This window comes from Anarrhichthys ocellatus, unplaced genomic scaffold (genome assembly GCF_004355925.1).
Source record: "Anarrhichthys ocellatus isolate YVR2014 unplaced genomic scaffold, GSC_Weel_1.0 scaffold4, whole genome shotgun sequence".
Classification (NCBI taxonomy): domain Eukaryota; kingdom Metazoa; phylum Chordata; class Actinopteri; order Perciformes; family Anarhichadidae; genus Anarrhichthys; species Anarrhichthys ocellatus.
Window position 1 is genome coordinate 15,221,966 of NW_022280034.1, and position 20,669 is coordinate 15,242,634.

Here is a 20,669-nt window from a genome sequence, read left to right on the forward strand (position 1 = left end):
ATATGTTTACCTATGTTGAAAGAATAGAAACTCCTCTCAACATCACTCCTGGTTTAAATCATATCCATTGAATACAATTGAGATGGTTTACTAAACATTTTCTAAGTCTCATAATTTCAACAAATTTGTTTTTGCTGCAACAAAATACTTCATTTTTTTACCAAACCCTCCAGAGCCTCCCGGATCATCTTACATGGTGGAGTCTGTGTGAGAAATCCTGTTGATTGTCTGAATGGCTGAGAGATCTAATTCATTGCTGATCACAAAAGAAAGAGAAATTTATTTTGTGATCATTAAGAATAAATGTGATCTCTTTTATTACACATAGGCTGTTGGAAAATTCAATTCATTTTTGATACATGTACTTTTTACCCCACAGGAAATGTACGAGGATGTGCTTAACAAACATTAGGAGATCATTTTTTGATTGTGCATGAGCTTTTTTTCCTGCACATTATTATAATGTTTAGAAAAGTCTTTCACCTGCATGATGCATCTGATAAACAGATTAGTCACAAAGACGGGAAATGATCCTCTTTTAATTGTGATCAGCAATAATAAACGCAATAATAAATTATTTCTTTCAGGTTTGACAAAATAATATAAAGTGAAAGAAGTTAAAATATTTCTCTTATTCCCTTCAGTTTGGAGCATTACATTAGTTAGTTTGGTGGCAAAAATAAACATAATGTAATTAAAACTGGATGTAATAAAGAACAAAATGAAATGGAGAAAGCTGAAGCATATTCAGAGTTAACATGTTGCTCTGTCCTAAGTATCACTGTAATAAAGGCCTTAAACACATTTTGTAGTTTTCCTTTATGCTTTTTCAACTAGTTGCACTGTATAAAAAGTTGTGAATTACTGTTAATAAACTGTTCAGCTCACAATAAATTAAATGTTTCAAATTGAAAGACGTACAAACTCACGTTCATAATCCCGTAATACATTGCAGGTGCAGTAAATGTTATATTGATTAAGAGTTGTTTCCCTGTCTCAGCATGTGTCCAGTGATACGTGACTGCTGCTGCACAAACATGTCCATTCTTTCACCAACCACCGTCCAGCCGGGGACTTAAACTTAACAGTAAACATGCTCTACATTCTACAAAGCGTGTGTTTGTACACAGGATTAGTCGTGTGGACTCATGGAAATCTCAAGAACGCGCACATTCCAGAAAAACATGCAACACCCAGTACTCTCAGGTTGTAATTCATGGGTTTGGCTTCGTATACCTTTGGAACTTCAAATAGCAAACACAACCTTGCAGACACCCCTATCAAATCTGTCTCGTAGGCCAGCAGAGGTGAGATGAGGACAACTACTCTGAAGATCGGGTGATGTGGGTGTGTGGGTTTGGCAGAGCATTTTAATGAATGAAGGTGTAGTTGCTCGTTCCTTTCCTGTGTAAACTTCTCAGATTGGTTTCCTCCTCAGTTCAGCTGAGGACAGCGCGGCTATTAGACTGCCTTCCAGTGCAATAACAGTGGACTCACGCTGTGGCAAAGTGTTTGTGTGGGAGATCGTTTGTTCTTGATGCAAACATGGTGATTTTAGTGTGTGTGTGTGTGTGTGTGTGTGTGTGTGTGTGTGTGTGTGTGTGCATGAAGAGCAAATAAATGCAGCCTGTTTATCTCGAGTCTAACTTAACTTCCAGAGCTGCAGGTCTCAATCCTGTAAAATGGATTATATTTGCTCTATTTCGCTGCCAATGACAAACAACTGCACACATTCTGCATGTATGATTAACTCTTTCCGGTGATTTATGGACCAACTTCATTCTTGTAGTTCTCTTATGGTCACTTTCTGTTCAACCTAACTTCACAAATCCATGTTGACATGTACAAACTTCTCATCAGATCCATTTGAAGAGCTCAATATTGCTGAACAAAATTTAAAAAAAAAAAAAGAAGAGACGTATCCCGACACGGCCCTCACACAGTCTGAACCTGTCATGGACAAACGTTTTGTTTGGAGGCGGAATTAATTACCTCTTGTCAAACCAAGTGGAGATGGATGCATCTCGGGGCTACAAATATGAAGGAAATGATCGGCTTATTTTTTCAGTCAGGAAACATCAATGAAATAATAAAAGCACAAAAATGATCCTAAGGAACGCCCACTGGCGAGAGGTTATTTGGGGATTCAGCTTCAATAAAAGGAAGAGCTACTAGAACATGTCCTCAACTACATTCTTGTGTAATTTGGAGTAAAGCCCACAACAGTGAATTTAGATGCGATATAAGATCAAAGTGATGCAAGTTTCTTCGTGGATCCAGTTTCAAACCAAACAGCTCCGGAAACTCAGCTTTGCTGACAGACTATTGAACACCTGATAATGAGCTTATAGTGTAGGCTACCATGTGCATGAATGGACTACCGGGCACAGGTGCCCCCAGCCCTTCACCTGCAAAATGTCACTCAAAGAGACATGTACCGACCACAAAGTGATGACACAAACTGACAACAAAGAGACACAAAACAAGTACAAACAGACGCAAAAAAAAGACACAAATCATGAAAAAAAGACACAAAATGAGACAAAACGCCTAACGAGAGAAAACGACCAAAATAGACACAAAATGAACTCGAAGAGACACAAAATGACTCCAAAAACACAAAGTAATCACAACAAAGATCTGCCCATGTAGTGGGCATTTGTGCAATCATTGGTTTAAATAGTGTTTTTTTTGTCAAAAACAAGTACCCATACACAGTAAACACACACACCACCAACAATAATTCAGTTGTGTTTACACTTTAGTTTTTATTGGAATTTAACGAATGAGATGTTGCCCATACAGCCGGCTGCTGGTTGTAGCCTTATATTAATCAGATATTTGTATGCTAAATATGAGGCTACAGCTAGCTTAGCTTAGCACAAAGTGAACCATGTGCTGGCTGTAGCTTCATATGTAGTGTACACACTTGAGTTGTATCAACCTTCTCATTGAACGCTCAGCAGCTAATCATATTTTCCAAAATTCCTTTCCTTTTAGACAACCGTGGGTGGTGTAAATATAGCAAAAGAACATCCAGAAGGCCTATCAGGTTGGTCTGAACAGACAAACATTGCACTACACTCAAGAAAGAAAACAAAGAGCTTCTGCTATCTTCCTCTCACTTGTGGTTGCTGCGCCTGCAGCACAAACTTATCCGGCAAGTCATCAGACGGCCAGAGTCAAACCTGCCTACCATGTCATGTAGTCGCTTTTGGCAGGTTGCAGAGACAGAAGAGTGTGTGTGTGTTTCAAAGCATCAGCAATAGGAGGAACACGTTGAGAAATGCTAAACGCAGCTTCTCTGTGAAACATCAAGCCACAGTGAGTGTCTGTGGGGAAAGAGACATGTTGCTGGCAGGGATGTGAGGCGAACTCGTCTTCTTAGTTCTGCCATGGTGCTGTTACTGCATGACGTCAGTCTAAGTGGGAAATGAAGGCTAAAAACCTGCTAACATCTTCATTAGCGAGGTAAACCAGTAAGCCATGGAGACACTGAGACAACCTCTAAGTGAGGGGACTGGAGACAAACGAGCTTCTGGTGGATCCCTGATTGGCTGTGGGCACACTCTAGTGGATGACTGGAATAATTACATTCTCATTTACAGTTCCTTATTATATTTCAAACATATATATATATATATATATATATATATATATATATATATATATATAATACATTTAATTGTGCTGCATTATAAAGTGAGACATTTTCAGTCCTAATGAGTTGTTCTTTGTCACCAGTGTTCTTTGGTAACATGCGTTCTAACCTTTAAATCCAATCATTAATCCCTACATTAGATTTGATTACCGTGAGTTTAAACATCGTACCAAAGCACCACACAAACATTGTTCTTCCTTCCCTTTTTTTAATAAAGGCATTATCATAATTCATATTTTGGTGGTACAGAATTCAAGTTTTAATAGATTTGGTTCACAAAAGAATCACATATTTAACTGAATAAACTTCCCTATGACGATACAATTATTTAAAAAGTAGCTTAAATAACGGTGCAGTACAAAAATAAGTGGGTTTATCACAAAAGTGTATGTTTTTATCTGATGAGGAAAGTACAGTGGCACAGTATTTTTCTTTGTAGAAAAAATAAAATAAAAAAGTTGCTCCTTTTTTTTTGTTTTGCAGCAGACAGCCGATTAGGAAATGATACATTCACTGGCTTTCTTCATCCCACTGGCAGAAGGCACTAAAGAGCAGACTTGGATCAACTAGTATTTGCACATATGGCTTGTTTTTCCAATTTAAATGCCAATGAGACAGTGTTTACCATCCAAGACAATACAGTCAGTGCCAGAAACTTAAGACAATAACAGAAGAGTATGTAAATGTCCTGATGTGGGTTCAGACAAACACTACATTTGTTTGCAACTGCTAATCCATCTAAGTCTGCAAAGGAGTTCAGGCTTAATTTAAAACCTGCAGCAAGTGTCCTGAAATAAATACCAAGTGCACATAAAAGGTACTCTTCAGTTCCACTGCCAGGTGTAAAAAAGAGAGTCAGACTGAACCCTGGTCTGTAACATTGGGGGAAAAGGCGGTTCTACTGTGTCAGCCCTGCATCTTTAGCCATGCCGTAGAAGACCCCTCTCTGTGACAGGAGGTTTGCTGGAGTGTCGAACTCTGCTATCTGTCCCTTGTCCAACACCAGCACTCTGCAAAAAGAGAAAGGAGAGAGCAAGTCATTCACAAAGCCTGGATACTTTTCACAATGATGCTTTCAAAAAAAAAGAAAAAAAAGCTGAATGCATCTACCAACACATTTAAGGGTAAATACCCCCTTCGTATTAAAATGTTTGTATGTTACCTACAGTGGACGACAGTCGGAACGTTGCCAGTTTGGAGAAACAGACAAGAGCAAAGCAATGTACTGCTGTGGACGGGACCCACAGAAACATGTATTTTAGCCATGCAAATGAAAAGCCCACCTGAGAAAATACCAGTGCATGCTATATTTACAATATTTTCACTGCTTTACCTTGCTGTCCGATTTTACCACCAAACTAACTAACCAATGGAGACAGCGGTAGACCAGACACTCCCGTGTTTCACGAGGTAAAAAGTTGTTGTCGATGAACTCCGGCGGCTTCAGTTCCCCGTTGGAAAGAGCCGTCTGACTGCAAGGTAATGAGGTGAGAGTATTCTAAATATAGCGTACCCTTAAACTGATAATGATTATTGTTGTTGGTGTCTCAAATACATTTTACTGCTGCCCCCGTCCACAACAGCACATTGCTTTGTTCCGGTACCGCTTCTCCTTTCTGCTTCTCCAAACTCCATCTACTTCAGTAATACAGTGACGATGGAGAAGAACCTCATACAACCCCAACTATCTGTTTAAAGGAAGAACAACGGTCTCTGTTCCCTCACAGGCTTCACCGCTGCTAGATTTGAAATGTTATCTTTGTTGATGGGGACATTAGTTTGAACAGTTCGGGTCGACACTAACTCAGCGTTGGTTTTTAAGGTGCATTTTGCCTTCAAAGCAAGTACTCCTATATGTTGAACCTTGTGTAATCCATGATTGTGTTGAGTCGGTGAGCGATGGTAAAGACGGTGCAGTCTTCAAACTGAGTCCGAATGGTGGACTGGATGAGATCATCCGTCTCCAGGTCCACAGCGGCTGTAGCTTCATCCAGGATGAGGATCCTCGTCTTCCTCAGGAGAGCTCGAGCCAAACACACCAGCTGTCTCTGGCCCACACTGGAGACACAACAGCACATGAAAGTCAGCTCTACAGAGAGCCTCCGGTTAGCCTGCCACCTACAGTATTCATTCAAACGCTGGTGTAGTGCATCTCTTTCCCTCTGAACCGACCTGAGGTTCTCTCCTCCCTCTGAGCACTCCAGGTCCAGCTTTGCCGGCTGGTTGCTGACAAACTTGTGGAGGTGGGACTGTTTCAGAGCTCTCCACACATCTTCGTCACTGTACTTCTCAAAGGGGTCCAGGTTCATCTTCAGTGTGCCTGAGAACAGCACAGGCTCCTGTGGCAGAGAAGAAAAAGGTTTGCAGGCGTGGAAGAAAACAGACGACCAGCTGCAAGAGAACAAAAGAAATTCTGCAATTTCCTTTTTGGTTTTGGTAGCTTTTCCGTAGCCTTTGCATAACAAAAGCATTCACACAAAACCCCAAAATATTCAATTCATAATGATGTAAAATTAAACAAAATCTCTTTGAGAAGCTGGAAGTAGTAATGTTTCTTGCTTTTCCTTTATTGTTGATTTGATTACTCCATTTTTAAAAGGACTAGTTATTTGCTTTCTTGATGAGAGATGACATTTCTCACATCTGTGCACTAAATATGAAACTAGAGCCAGCAGGCGATCAGTTTAGCTTAGCATAAAGACTGAAAACAGGAGGAAACAGTGTGTAATGGTTAAAAAAAAAAAGTTAGGAGTTACGTGCTGGAGCAATTTCTAGGCAGGCAAATGTCTTTACCACTGGTGGATCGACAACCTCACGATGAGGACAATTAACCGGGGATTCACTTCCCACCAAGAAACAGTTCCAGGTCGTAACTCCCAGTAAAAAACACAACTTGTACTTTTGACATGTAGCTACTGACTGAACAAACAAAAGATATCCGATTTGCCTGAAACTAAATCTCAGAAACGCTGCTGTCAAGAATGATATGTGGAGAAGTGGGATAAAGAGTAAGACAGTCATCTCATGTGTTGTGTACCTGTGGAATGATGGTGAGTCTGGACCTCAGGTCGTGCAGCCCTAACTCGGAGATCTTCACCCCGTCGATGGTGATCTGTCCTGCTGCAGCTTCCAGCAGTCGGAAGAGGCAGAGCGTCATGGAGGACTTGCCCGCCCCTGTGCGACCCACGATACCAATCTGTACAGAAACATACACACCGCGGTGATAAGAGAATCCTGTTGACCCAAATGATTGATCGCCTTCACCACACACCGTCCCCACCTTCTCTCCTCCTTTGACGCTCAGCGTGAGGTTCTTCAGGACGAGATCCAGCCCCTCTCGGTACCGGACGCTGTAGTTGTGGAACTCCACGTTCCCCTCCATGGGCCAGTCGGGTGGGGGCTTCTTGTCCTCCACCTCCCAGGGGGCCTGTGAACAGAAAAGCAGCATTTCTGACGGGGAAAACTTTCTGAACATCTCATCAGCCTGTTTGGCTTTCAGCAGAACAGACTTGTTTATCACTCTCAGAGAGTCACTGAGAGCTGCCAAACATTCATTTCACCTCTGAGACACACTGGATGCTCCAAACAAAAGCATTCACTAACAACTATAGCAGCTCTAGAAGGGGCACTTACTGTGATGGCTGCTGAAGGAGTACACTGTCTACGGTACAAATGCCCTGCTTGTCTTATGTAACAGAGGGGGGGGCCCTTGTTGGCACCAGGTAACCTGACATTTCTGGATCTAGTTAGAGTTTATAGGTCCTGTGTTGTTTGAGAACATGACTTGGCAGCAAGAAAGTTTTTTGGAATGTGAGTAAATTCATGCTTTTTAATTGCAGGACAAAGACACACACGCACGCACGCACGCACGCACGCGCACGCGCACACACACACACACACACACACACACACACACACACACACACACAGTAATAGATACCTCTGTCTTGGTCTCAGAGTACTCCTTGACTCTCTCCACTGCTACTATGTTGCTCTCCAGATCTGAAGTCATTCGCACCATCCAATTCAGAGACATGGTCACCTACAAAAACAATACAGACAAGTGCTGTTTGAATGGCGTATGAACACACAGACAACCCATAAAAAGAATAGCTCAGACCACGGCTGTCGCCGGCACGGAGGCATAACAATATTAATTGCGATTCAATTGAAAATATATCCACATATTGAATCAGCTGTAACACCAGAACAACTGAGAGTGATGTAGTGAGATCTAAAGAGTTAGCTAAAATCAATGTTTAAATGGTAGAAATAGTTAACTAACCATGAAAGATAAGTAGCTGACATAGTCAGCTAAAAAGCTACAATTGGTGGATAAATGGTAGAAATAGTTAACAGATAGATGAAAGGCTAAACATCTCCTTACAGAGTTGACCTGCCTAATTGGTTGAACATTCTCAGTTGGTCATAACGAGCAACCCCTCACTCATTTCCCAAAGTCATTTGAACCATAAAAATCATGATTAGTGCAGCTTCAACCAAATAAATATTAAGTTATTTGTAACATCAACATGTAGAAAGACATGGCTAATATAGACATAATGTGACCCATTGTTATAATAAACCTCATTAATGGTGAGATAGTCACCATGAATAATAATAATAACTTTAATTATATAGCACCTTTAAAAACAGAGTTCACAAAGTGCTTTGACAGTCACAGCAGCAAAAACAAGGCAGTAGTAACAACAGGAAGCTCAGTGAGACCGTTTTTGACCTAACCTATCTATATATCCTAGGACTTGTAAACAAAGCTAACCTCATCTGCTGGTTTACAGACCGTGTTACGTGAACAGTTAAATGCTGATGGATCATGTATCCGTAGACAGTAGCAGCGTACCTGGAGAGCGTAGGACACCGACAGACCCACGAGGCCTGGGTTCAGATTCTCCTTTCCAGTCACGGCAAACACAGCAGCAAAGAACACCATGCAGTTCCCGATGAACTCGATACGCACTCCGAGCCACCTGTAGGACAGAGTGTTGCAGCAGGGTTACGGGTGAGCAGTCACAGCAGTATATTGTGTGGTAAGTGAACACTGTAGCGAGTGAGGTCATATTTAGTTACTTAATGTCAACGTGCCCCACTGCAGTGAGTCCTTGAAAACCTGTATTTCTACTTAGTGAAACATCTGGCAGCAGCTGTGTTCCAGTGTTGAAATATTGAATAGTCAAGTCCGTATTTCACATCTCCCACAGGACGGATGTGATGGAGTTTACTTACCGCATCTGTTGGCTAAGTGATTAGTATTACAGTGCAGTTGTTGATGGCGAGCCTGCATTATGCTGCTGAATGCAGGCATACGTATGTGGGAACTCCGTCCAGAGAAAGATGGACTCATCAACATTCAGCCTTGTGCCTCCCTTACCCACATAATAATCCATCTCTTGGTAAGAACCATCATTGATGAGCTGGTTGATAAACATGCTAAATCAAACAGCATGTGCTTGAAACGTTTCCACTGGCTTTCATGCCAAAATGACACTTTTCAAAGAAACATAAATTGGCAATTGCATTTCATCTGGACTTTATGTGAATGACATCATGTCATGGCGTGAGATGAATTGGACTCGACCGTCCCTGTTTTCGTGCAGCCACATAACAATTTGATTGAGAGTTTTGTTGACGAGATTTCAAAGGGACAGCATGTCATTAGAGCAAAGCTGAAAATACAGATGCTGCTCTGAGGAGCAGTGTGTGGCTTTTAAAAAGCGTTCTAAAGAACACGTTATATGTGGTCTGTTTAATCCTCACAAACACACAAAGTATAAATGAAAAGCTGTGGTTTTATCTCGGGTAAAATATTACTGAGACCGGACAAGAAATAGTCCCGCACGTAACCCTCCGTAAAACCCAAAATAGTCATTTTAACACTTGGGTGGAGCTAGTGCCATCTATGTCTTTGTGCTAAGCTAACCTAACTGGCTGCTGGTTCTACTGTAGCTACCGTACAGATATGAATGTGGTAGCGATTTCCCCATTTAACTCGCAGCAAGAAAGTGAGTTCCCCAACGTGTCAAACTATCCCACTAAAGGCCTCATTCATCACGACAGCTGGCTGTGTGCCGAAGGTTAAGAGAGGAGACGACAAATACTGGAACACAGCTGCTGTTCTGCTGAGCTGGAACAGGACACTCACCTGTTGGACACTATACCAGGGTAGTAACTCTTTTGGTTCTCGTCCACTTTCATATCACTCATCACGACAAAGGCAGAGTGTCTGCCGTAAGCTCGGATTACACTACTGCCAGTGACGGTCTCGGAGAAATGGGAGTAAATGGGCGAGCGGCTGACCGACTCCAGACGCTTTAGCTGCCGAGACGTGGCGACATAAAATCTCTACAGAGGTCCCGAGGGGGGGGGGGGGGGGGAGAAATAAACACAACATTACAACAGAACGAGCTGTCACTGCTCACATATTCAAAAACAATTATGATGCACACAGACAAGCCCATGCACGCACACATACGGTAAGTAACAAAGAAAGCCTGTGTGAGCAAAACACCTGCAGTGTTCATATTGCAGTTTACACGTTTTTGACAGGATGCCAGCTAAGGTTACATAAGTCTACATGCAAATGTGCTGCCCTGCATTCACTTTAGGAATGTCTCGTCTGCAGCTTCACGGGCCAATCACGCTACAAACGTAGTCAGGGCAACGACAAATATCACTTGTTGCATAATAACTTAAAGTAAAATGTGTTCAGCTGCAGGTGTTTTGTTTTTCATCACACATATTGTTAAAGGATGCATTTATAGTCTAATAACAAAATACAAATACGTTGGCGTTTTTAAGAGCTCACTTTGGCTTAGCGTGTTTATGTGCCATCATATTTGTACAGAGAGGGGGTTGGCTTTCATTTGCAGAATTTCGACATGTATCATTCAAGCAGAAGCGGAGCTAATAGACAAACGAAGCGGCAAAGACGCCGGCCATGCAGGATGGATGCCATGACAAAGCCACAGGAATAAGATGAGCTTGTGTTTGTGCAGCTGAAGGTCCAGTTAGGTCAAATGCACACAGACCATAAACGCCGCGAGTATTTCTCCTCCAAATGATTTGAGTGATTACCTATAGCTATACTTTTCTTACTGATTTGTGACTGGTGATTTGAAATGAAACTGATTTATAAGTATGTTTAGGAAATGTTTTAAAGATATATTGGCTATATTTTTTCATCCTTAAGGCTAAGACAAAATAAATAAATAAAAAGCAGCAGAGGCCTGCAGAGATATCCGGACTTTTATTCCCTAGCATGGCTCAAGCTCCTCGGGCACTGGAAACTTTCCAACTTTCATGCCAAAGCTGAGGTAACCCTGGTGACATCATCTTGGGTATTTACTTTTTTTTCACAAAATTTAGAAACCCCCCCCCTCAGAAAACATTATACAACTGTTTTCACAGGCTGATAAGTAATCCTTGTGATAATTGAACTAAACGTCAAGTGTAAAATTGATGGAGTGCCCCTTTAACAGGCTGCAATAGCAGAGATAGTGCAGGAGTGTGTTACCATCACTAGATAGTGTTATTAAATCTAAAATGGCCATTAAATACAATACGTTAACCGTATCTCTTAATCTCAACATAATACAAGATGAACACAAAGGAGAGCCACGCCCTATTTGTCTTCAAACTAGTGAGAATCAAATATTATAATCACATTCATATTTGCAAGCCACGAGTAATTACTTTGCAAAGAATTAGTTTGGGTGAATTTGTACGGAAGCCTTGAATGAAAGTGAGAAGAACAAATTCTGGTGATGCATCTCATCTGATCTAGTGTTTATGATTTTAGAACGGGTGAAAAAAGGGTTTGTCGCCTGTTGACTCTTTTTCTAAATTACTTTTTTTTAAATCTGTGAAAACAGGGAGAAAAAAGATTGGTCAGGTCTGGGGAAAAAGGTGTTTGTTGTTGTAATATTAATTTTGACCACAAGAGGCTTACACGCACCACTACTACTATGTAGGAAATAGGACATTGTCAGCATTTATGTCTTCTACCAGGTGAGTTTTCATTTACATAATCTTGTGGGTACACAAGGTTTTCACAGATGAAAAAAAACACAGGAGAGAAAATAAATTAGATCAGACTTAGACAATGGTCAACATAATCATGTTTCACTAACTTCCCTCTCAGGGCTTCTGTAAATTTGCCGTATTAATGGTTAGAAAAAATAAATCAAAACTGCAGCCATCAAAACTAACCAAACCACCGTTAACAACTGCTGTTCTCTGTCTGCTACCATAGTTCATCTGGCACCGACAGCCCGGCCCCTGGCAGACAGAGATGCTCCTGTGGCAGGAATAGCCTCATTATACCTCAGAGGGCAGAAGCTACTATAGCAATCTACTATAGCAGAAAGGTATGGTTAAAAAAGAAAAGAGTGGATGGATGACGAAACAAGCTTGCACAGGTAGAATTTGACCTACTGCAGGTGGCTTCTTTCTGTTACATAGTACAGTACAACTCGTGAGATTATCTCTGCCTACGGAGCAGCCCTGCCTCTGAAAAACAATGGAATAGAAATTTCAATTTGCCCAAAAATTATCTGAATTCCGAATAGAATTTTGGTGTAACCAACTGAACCAGGTAACGCTGCTGACCAGAGCTTCCACAGTCTTTAAAACTACACTAAGCCATTAAAGCCCCAGCCAGCTGTGACTCCTGCACTTGCAGAGACCAGACTACCCTGCACCTACAGCAACTAGAACAGCAGCAACACACACTCTCAGACATGCATGTTGTATTAATGAATTAGCAGACGCGTTTCCTATTTACCTGAACCCACCAATAGAACACCATTAACGGGGCTATGACTATGAGGAACATTGGGGTGAGAGCAGAGCATATGAGCAGCACATTCAGTGTGTACCAGAAAGTGCGCATCCATATGTCAACATTGTCTGGGATGTGGGAGTCTATAGTATCCACGTCTTTACTGAAGCGGTTCAGTAACCGTCCAGTGGGGGTGCTCTCGAAGAAGGCCTGCGGAGCTCGCAGGACCCCCTGGAGCATGTTGTGGTGCATGAGCTTGGCCGCCCGCAGCATACTGTAGGCCCGGCACAACAGGCAGTTAGCCAACAACAGCGCACCTGCGAGAAGGGGGTGGGGGGGTGGAGGGGGAGGGGGGTGGAGGGGTCAAGTGTGACAACACAACACCATCTGCGTTAAATGGATTAGGACCTGTTCCTAATGTCTGGTGAAAACGTGTGCTGCAGACAAACAGAAAACATCAGATGCGTCGCTTCTTGTGCACCACAGCTAAAAGTAGAGGGGGGGGGGGTAGTTCTCCCTCTACCACCATATGCCTAATCACTTGTGATTTCACACGGCCTTACATTTGCATCTCGTGGCTCTGTACCTGGTGCTTGGCAGGGCTACACTGCTTTTAAAGCCGATGAGATGAGAGTCGTGCTGATTGACGATGAACGATTCAGGCGAGCTGAGTCCAGCAGCTTAAAGACATCGGATTTAATGTGGATCGCTCACATCTTGGCTGATGCCTTCTGATCAGGCAATGGACAGTATCCCAAATGTTCAGAGCAGCAAATGATAAATCTCTTTTGAGGGAGGGGTTTTAAGTTTTAAACATTTCTTGAAGTGTTGGTGTTTCACCGAAATGTAACAGGAAATCTGCTCATTTCAAATCAATCATTTATTTGATGTTACTTATGTAGACACCAAGTCTGTGTTTTTACTCTCCATCTCTGCCTGAATTAGACATCACCAGATCTAAAGAACTTCTAAGTATGTGTCACTGTCTTATTGTCATGAAAGCGAACACTTACTAACCTCTGACTAAAATCCTTCTATATTTGAATAATATGAGAAAGATGCTTTTTAAGATCCGCAGATACTCGCACACAAACTACCCTTTACCTGACCAGACATCAGCTCTGCTACTTTACGATTTCAACTGGTTTTTTTATAACAGAAAATAATAATAAATTGAAATAAATAGTAAGACCACACGGGCAGGTATGGGCTACACATTACACACCCTAAATCCCATTCAAACCAATCCAGACACATTGCTGGCCCACAGTAAAGACCCATTATATGAAGCTGATCTAGTATTAACACTGGTCCACCACTAGATGGAGGTTATGTATCACTTAATACTGAGTTATGGTACTTCTGTATAATGTGTGCATATTCATTGGGGCCAGTATTGTCTTTTAGGAGTGTGTGGAAGCAGGCTCATCACCGACAACATCACAGGCTACGGAGGGACAAAGGCTGAAACTGGAAAATTAATGAAGCTGCTGCTCCAACATGCATGCAGCATGCCAACTCAAGAAGAGGACATTTGCAAAAAGAAGAAAGAGAGGAGGAGAGAGGCTCATCTGGCAACATTTTCCCTGAGTACCTGCACAAAGATGTATATGAAAGCCAGCGGCGCTATGACAACGGCAAAGATGGGTGTGCTGGCAACAATAACTATCATGGTGGAGAGAGAAACGAAGAAGGTGGCCAGGAACATGAGCACGGTGGCCGGAAGAGCCTCGTCTATGACGTAGATGTCCTTGGAGAAGCGGTTGATGATGCGTCCTAAAGGCGTGGTGTCAAAGAAAGACTGGGGCGTGTGAAATTTGTTGGTGAGCAGGTTAGAGTGCAGCTTCCGCGCCGCGCCGATGTTCCCCATGGCCAGTGTGAAGGAAGAGATCATGACCAGGATACCTGGGACGGGGTTGGGTCAGAGGAGTGGGAATGGAGGGAAAAGATATTGGAGAGGGAAGGTTTTTATAGCGGAATGAGAAAGGATTTACTAGTAGACATAGAATACACATCTGGAGCCACTTGAACGTCCTCCTGCCCAAAGCATCTCTCCGGTGGGCTCATTGCAGAAAAAGAAACCTTTCAACTGGCTAAAAGGCAAATACATTTGGTTTATTTCAACGCAGTCTGCAACGAGATGCTGTGTGGGTGGAAGAGGCATTTGGCCCCATGGAGTGTTAGCACATGTGGCAGCGCATAAAACCTGAAAACACAATGGTTGGATCACCTTAACACGACAGATATCAGTGGGTTAGGGTTAAGACAACGACAATCAGTTATGCAAAAAAAAAACAAAAAAAAAAAAAACACATGAATCCATCAATTCTAAGATCTCTCTTGCTGCCGGTGAACTACAACCCAAATATAAAGGTAAATGTAGGCAGGAAACTGTGGTAACATGTATGTGTGAGTGTCTATGTGTGCAGCTATGTACGATGTAAGCAAACCCGTCCTGGAAATGCATCCAAACCCAAACAGATCACATAATCGTTGAACTATTTTGAATTCTTCTCTCCCTCTCGCTTTTCTTTTCACCTTCTATTCTTTACTTTTGAATAACATCCGTGGTTGCCTTTGAATTTGTCGGTACATCCTAATTGTCTACATATACATGTATGGATTGGTGAATAACGGACAAAAAAAACCGATGGTTGATCAATTCAATATAAAAATTGAATTGATAATGAAGGCACTACAGCGATGAACATTTCAAAAAATGATTTTTAAATGACTTTGTGCTTCTTTTAATGCTTATTATGACACTCAAGTGTTGCTTACCTTGTGCAATGCCCAGTGCTGCATACACCCCCACCCTCATGTGAACATTCTCCTTGGTCTGATTTCTTGACGCGTCATTGGTCCACTGGCTGAGCCAGACGTTTGCTCCGATGGCTGCTGCACTCTGGCAGCCGTACAGGAAGCAGATGAACACCGACAGCAGAAATCCCACCGCCTTGGCGTACTCCAGGTACACCTTTGACTTCACCTGGTTGGGAGGGACAGCGTTGAGTCGAGGTTGGCTCAGACAGCCTCAATGACAAATGTATCAAAATTATAATTATTGAAAAGTTATTACTTCCTCCAAAGAGGTTATGTTAATGACGGAGGGGTTACACTAATTATTTTTCTCCCTATTGAAACAGCCTTGGCGGAGGTCTGCGCTCTCCGGGTGTCCTTCTAGTTAATATATACTTCTAGTTAATATATATATATATATATATATATATATATATATAATTATATTTTTTGACTTTATGAAATAATAATTTGTAATAGTAATAGTGTGATATTGCAACATTATGGACGTGGAGAAGATTTGAGGATATGATGACAAAGAAGTACAGATTTAATACAAACTATACTTTGTAAATGAGCTAATTTGAAACAAATTTTGGACTATTATATAAATATTATAGATATTTATTTTGATGATCAGAAAAGGTGCACTCATGTAGATGTGATTTGATCTGTTAACCTGATGCGTCTGTGATCTAAACAAGACGTAAGTAAGTATTGTGACTATTTCTAATATATCTTATTAGGGGTAATGAAATAATGAATAAAAAGCATTCATATTTACTCATAAGAGCTCATTCCTGACAAGCCTCCACAGCTTAGCATTTGAATTGGACCCGTCTTTTCAGTCCATTAGCATCAGATTCAATTTTAGTCTAACTAAATTTGCAAGAACTTGCCCTTAAAATGAGAAACCACAGGCCTCAGCATGTCTATCTGTATGTCTGTCAAATGGAAAAGGCAGATTAAAGAAATCTGCATGAGACAAGACTGACCCTGCCCGTTTCCGTGGTCTCTGCCTGGATGAGCTTCTGCATCTCCTGTGGTTTCTTCTTCTCCTGTTGGTCGCTGTGTTTCCTCTGGCTGCAGGCGTGTCTCCTCACCGAGCGGGACTTGGCGTTCTCTCCGTCTACTGAAATGATGCTGATCTGCCTGTGAAGGGAGAAAAGATCACCGCCATGTCTGGCTAGAACAAGCGCCTCGCGGTCGTATGCCTCCGCCAACCAGTCGAGTTTCATGTCTGTCCAAAATGTCATCACTTCATCTCATCATCTTATGCTTTTAGACATGTGCGTGCTATCGTCATGATTAGCATATGAATTATTGAGTGGTGTCCAAAAATCGGTTTTGTTATGTCACAGTGCTCCTTGACCACCAAATTTTAATCAGTCCATCTTTGAATCCAAGTGGGTGTTTGTGCCATATTTTAGGCGTCCCTAAGATATCGCTTTCACAAAAATGGGACAGACGTGAGAACAAAGTGACATTTGATCTCCAACATCTTATGAGTTCATTCCTTTGTGTGCAAGTGGACGTTTGCGCAAAATTAGAAGAAACTCCCTCAAGATATCACATTGAAGAGAAATGACTAGAAGGACGTGAAGTCACAGTGACCTTTACTTTTTTACTTTACCACCAATATCGGATCTTCGTGGAGAATGGAGCAGAGGGACGGACATATTTGTACAGACGGACAACCCGAAAACATATCACCGTTCAGCGGGCATGAAAATGTACCAAAAGTGTTGTATGACCAAATAACAATATCCTGTCGGTCACAGTCTACTGCCCGACATTTATTCATTGATCTTATCCAAGAGAAAAGGACAGACTCTATGGAGAGAATATTAATCCTTGCAGGTGGTTAGAAAGAAATAGTTCCTCTACCTTATGAAATTCCTCTTGGCCTCATTGATCACCGGCTCGCTGTCCACCATGTCTGTGTGGTTGCTCAGGGCATCTTCAGGGAACAGTTCCTCTTCTTCAATTGAGTCCTCTGTAAAAAAAGCATTGTAAGCAGGATGTTAGAGCTTATTTTCCTTTTCAATGAAGCTCAACCATAACATATAAGAGCAAAAGAAAGTGCTGTTCTACCAGTGGCCTCTTCCTCCTCTATGATGTCCTCCAGGGCGTAGTTCCTGAGAAACTCTGCGAAGGCTCCGTTCTGTTTGAGCAACTCCTGGTAGGAGCCCATCTCTGACACCCTGCCCTCCACCATCACCATGATGTTATCCACCTGAGGCAGGAAGCTGATGCCATGTGTCACTAGAATGCGTGTCTGGAGTCAAACAACAAAAGAAGCATTGGTTTGTTTGTACTACACACATCATATCACTGACAAACACAGGCACACCTTTTTATTACAAGTCGATGGCCGAAGAGCAAAACCTCCTATCTGAAAAATGCCTGGATCATTTTGCAGATAGGATATTTTGCACTTGGTGCAAGTTGGAAGAGGTTCTACAAAATGATGCTCTAAATTAAGTTTCAACAAAGGGCGGGATTATTTTAAGACAGACTGAATATGAACAGCCTTCCTTGTTCTCATCATCCAAAGTGAAATCCAGCAATCAGAAAATTCTGCAGATAGGAGGTTTTGCGCTTTGGCCCTCAAAGTTCAACTTCAATCAGGAACATAATATTTGCACTTTCCCAGCAGACTTCATTCCGACAGGAAGTCAACCAGCTCTTATCAGAAACGTGTCATATAAGTGAAAAACAAACTCATATAAACTGATCAAAGATACAATTTCCTCTGTGGTAAAAAGACACACACAACTTCCTCTAATAAATCAAGAGTCATGACAGCAGTTCTCTGAGGCTGCGTCACATATTTACTCCTTCACTTCTGCACTGTTGTTTACATGTTTTTTTTGTATCACAAAATGATAGAAGTACTTTTAGTTGAAAAAAAAAAAAAAAGACAAGAACACGGATGTAGGCTCTCCTCACCTTGCCCTTCAGCACCCCCTCTGGACCGATGAGGTTGTCAAAGATGTGTTTGGCCACGTGGGCGTCCACGGCCGACAGCGGGTCATCCAGGAGGTAGACGTCAGTGTCGCTGTACAGCGCCCGGGCCAGACTTACCCTCTGTCTCTGCCCACCGGAGAGGTTGATGCCCTGCGGGATCGAGACACGTCAGCAGAATCCACCATGCAAGTTGTTTTCAGTAATGTATCAGTAACTACAAAAGATGTTTGTAAAGACAAAACCGTAATCAAATGGGGGCTTGATCATCAAGCATCAGGCTTCAGACATTTAATCAGAATCGATTAAATGTCTGAAGCCTGATGCTTGATGATAGACATCAAGACAGAAGAAGCAAAGCTGGCGCCTGAGAACAGAAACAAAAAGTCTTTACTAAATGAGAGAACGGGAAAATGAAAGTGTCTCTCTTTTGTACCTTCTCGCCTATCTCAGTCATATCTCCTCCAGGCAGCACTTCCAGGTCAGGAGTTAAGGCACAGGCCTCCAGAACGCAGCAGTACTTCGGCTCATTGTAGGGCCTCCCAAACAGGATGTTGTCCCGCAGGGTGGCGTTCTGTATCCAGGCCTGCTGGGGTACGTATGCCACTGATCCCTGAGGAGAGGCCCACAAACTGGCAATTAGCAGACCCCAGAATACAGCTGTATCTACATACATACAGACATAATGTATTTCCATGGATTTCAATGCATCACTTCACTTCACTCTACTTGAATGACCAAACAACCAGGGTCAGAGGCATTTGTTGTAGTACAGCGTTCAGGTTCATGAAGCTTAATGCAGACAGGTGATTAGCTTAGCTTAGCATCGAGACCAAAAGTAAGGGGAAACAGCTAGCCTGGCTCAGTCCAAAGGTAAACATTCTCAGGCCACCTGAAATTCAATAACTGACACAATGTACTTTGTAGATGTCTCTGTAATAAATGCAAAAACAACAAGCCGATCTTCTCATCGAACTCCGAAAGAAAGCAAATCATTTCCCAAAATGTCAGCAACATTATACATATATTATACATAGATAGACATCAACAATTTAAATGAATGATTCTTCAAAGTGAGATTAAGTCTGAAATGCTTTTATTGTTCAAACAAGGAAAACTTGTTACCCCTATAATTTTTAAGATTTTCATACATTTTGGTATTTTATCTTAAACTTTAAATCTGAATTTTTTTTTTGATATTTACAGTTACCACTCTTCACTTAATTGCGCTTTCTGCTCAACTTGTGTGCATACAGGGCGATATGAACAAAGTCCAACTGCCTGATTGATCACCATTGTCTTCTGTGAATGTATGCACACATATGTAAATGCATAAGAGCTGGTGCTCTCACATTACTAGCATGTATATAATAACAACTTGTCATGTAAACGTGGGCAGCATATCTGGAGGTGGTGTGAATGAACAAAGAGTTGAAAGTGGTTAATATGCTCCATAATTGTCTGTGGGTTCATCACTACCAGCATGCTCATTTCAGTAGATATCTCTGCCACACTATACACAGACGTCTCTGTAACCTCTTCCCATCCTGCTGATAATGTTGGTTCATTTTCTGAAGTTTTAAAACCAACATATTGATCAAACCTTAAACTCTGCACCTTTAATGTAAAAATATTGACACGTGCATCTTTAAAAGGAGGGACGGGGAAAAAACAAAAGTAGATAAAGGAACCTGATCCTTGCTTGATTGTTATATAGACAATGAAAAGAAGTCCTACCCGGATAGAAACCTCTCCCTCCAGCTTCTCCACTTCACCGAGCAGCGCAGAGATCAGAGAGGACTTCCCACAGCCGACGTGGCCCACCACCGCCAGCAGGGAGCCCTGCGGCACCATCAGGTTGATACTGCAAACACACGAGGCACGTTTACACGTTTATGTTTCAGATAAGACAATATGTACACACATGACAAGTGCAAACATGTAGCTATTCATGACATACTTTTGCAGAACAGGAGGATCTTCTTTAGCCCAGCTGAATTTCCCATTGACGACTGTCACTGAAAACCCTGTTGAGCAAGAACGGTTTTTGGAATTGGTGACAGCGCGATGTGGTCGGAGTGAGCAGAAGACTGGACTGCATTCTTCTTTAAGTATTAGTCCTTGAAAAGCTCTTCAGGCTCCGAGTCACAGGGGAAGTGGGAAGCACCGACTTTGCTCTAAAGAGCCTTTTGAGTTCACACAACGGAATGACAATGCAACACATCATGACAATGCATATTTTCATTTTCATCAAAGTCTGAACTCAATAGTTTTTTCTCTCCTGTGTTCATGACTTTTTTTTTTTTTTTAACGCTTCTTTTTTCTCACTTGCCTCTCAGGGCTTCCGTATAATGACATCAGAGATGCAAAAAAACTGACTGAAGCTGGGCATTGTGGGAAAAAAAAGAAAAAGAAAAGAGAGACAACATGTTTCAACCTTAAACA

General features: G+C 41.9%; 1 protein-coding gene across 2 annotated transcripts in view; it reads right to left on the reverse strand.

Moving 5' to 3' along the window:
* Nucleotides 1-3,696: 3,696 nt before the first annotated feature.
* abcc3 (ATP-binding cassette, sub-family C (CFTR/MRP), member 3) overlaps nucleotides 3,697-20,669 on the reverse strand; it is a 28,434-nt gene continuing 11,461 nt past the window's right edge. Inside the window, exons 10-26 of one of the 2 annotated variants that reach the window (XM_031842964.1) lie at nucleotides 20,185-20,251; nucleotides 19,962-20,088; nucleotides 18,661-18,837; nucleotides 18,210-18,377; nucleotides 17,352-17,535; nucleotides 17,145-17,253; nucleotides 16,253-16,409; nucleotides 15,240-15,447; nucleotides 12,462-12,775; nucleotides 9,822-10,021; nucleotides 8,523-8,649; nucleotides 7,602-7,703; nucleotides 6,942-7,088; nucleotides 6,699-6,857; nucleotides 5,834-6,000; nucleotides 5,525-5,719; nucleotides 3,697-4,671 (exon numbers count right to left, since the gene is read on the reverse strand). In XM_031842964.1, the coding sequence (XP_031698824.1) occupies nucleotides 4,560-4,671; nucleotides 5,525-5,719; nucleotides 5,834-6,000; nucleotides 6,699-6,857; nucleotides 6,942-7,088; nucleotides 7,602-7,703; nucleotides 8,523-8,649; nucleotides 9,822-10,021; nucleotides 12,462-12,775; nucleotides 15,240-15,447; nucleotides 16,253-16,409; nucleotides 17,145-17,253; nucleotides 17,352-17,535; nucleotides 18,210-18,377; nucleotides 18,661-18,837; nucleotides 19,962-20,088; nucleotides 20,185-20,251 (2,720 nt within the window). In that variant the 3' untranslated portion in view covers nucleotides 3,697-4,559. Of the gene's footprint in view, nucleotides 4,672-5,524; nucleotides 5,720-5,833; nucleotides 6,001-6,698; nucleotides 6,858-6,941; nucleotides 7,089-7,601; nucleotides 7,704-8,522; nucleotides 8,650-9,821; nucleotides 10,022-12,461; nucleotides 12,776-14,052; nucleotides 14,364-15,239; nucleotides 15,448-16,252; nucleotides 16,410-17,144; nucleotides 17,254-17,351; nucleotides 17,536-18,209; nucleotides 18,378-18,660; nucleotides 18,838-19,961; nucleotides 20,089-20,184; nucleotides 20,252-20,669 lie in introns of both variants that reach the window. The other variant, XM_031842965.1, reaches the window with a different exon arrangement.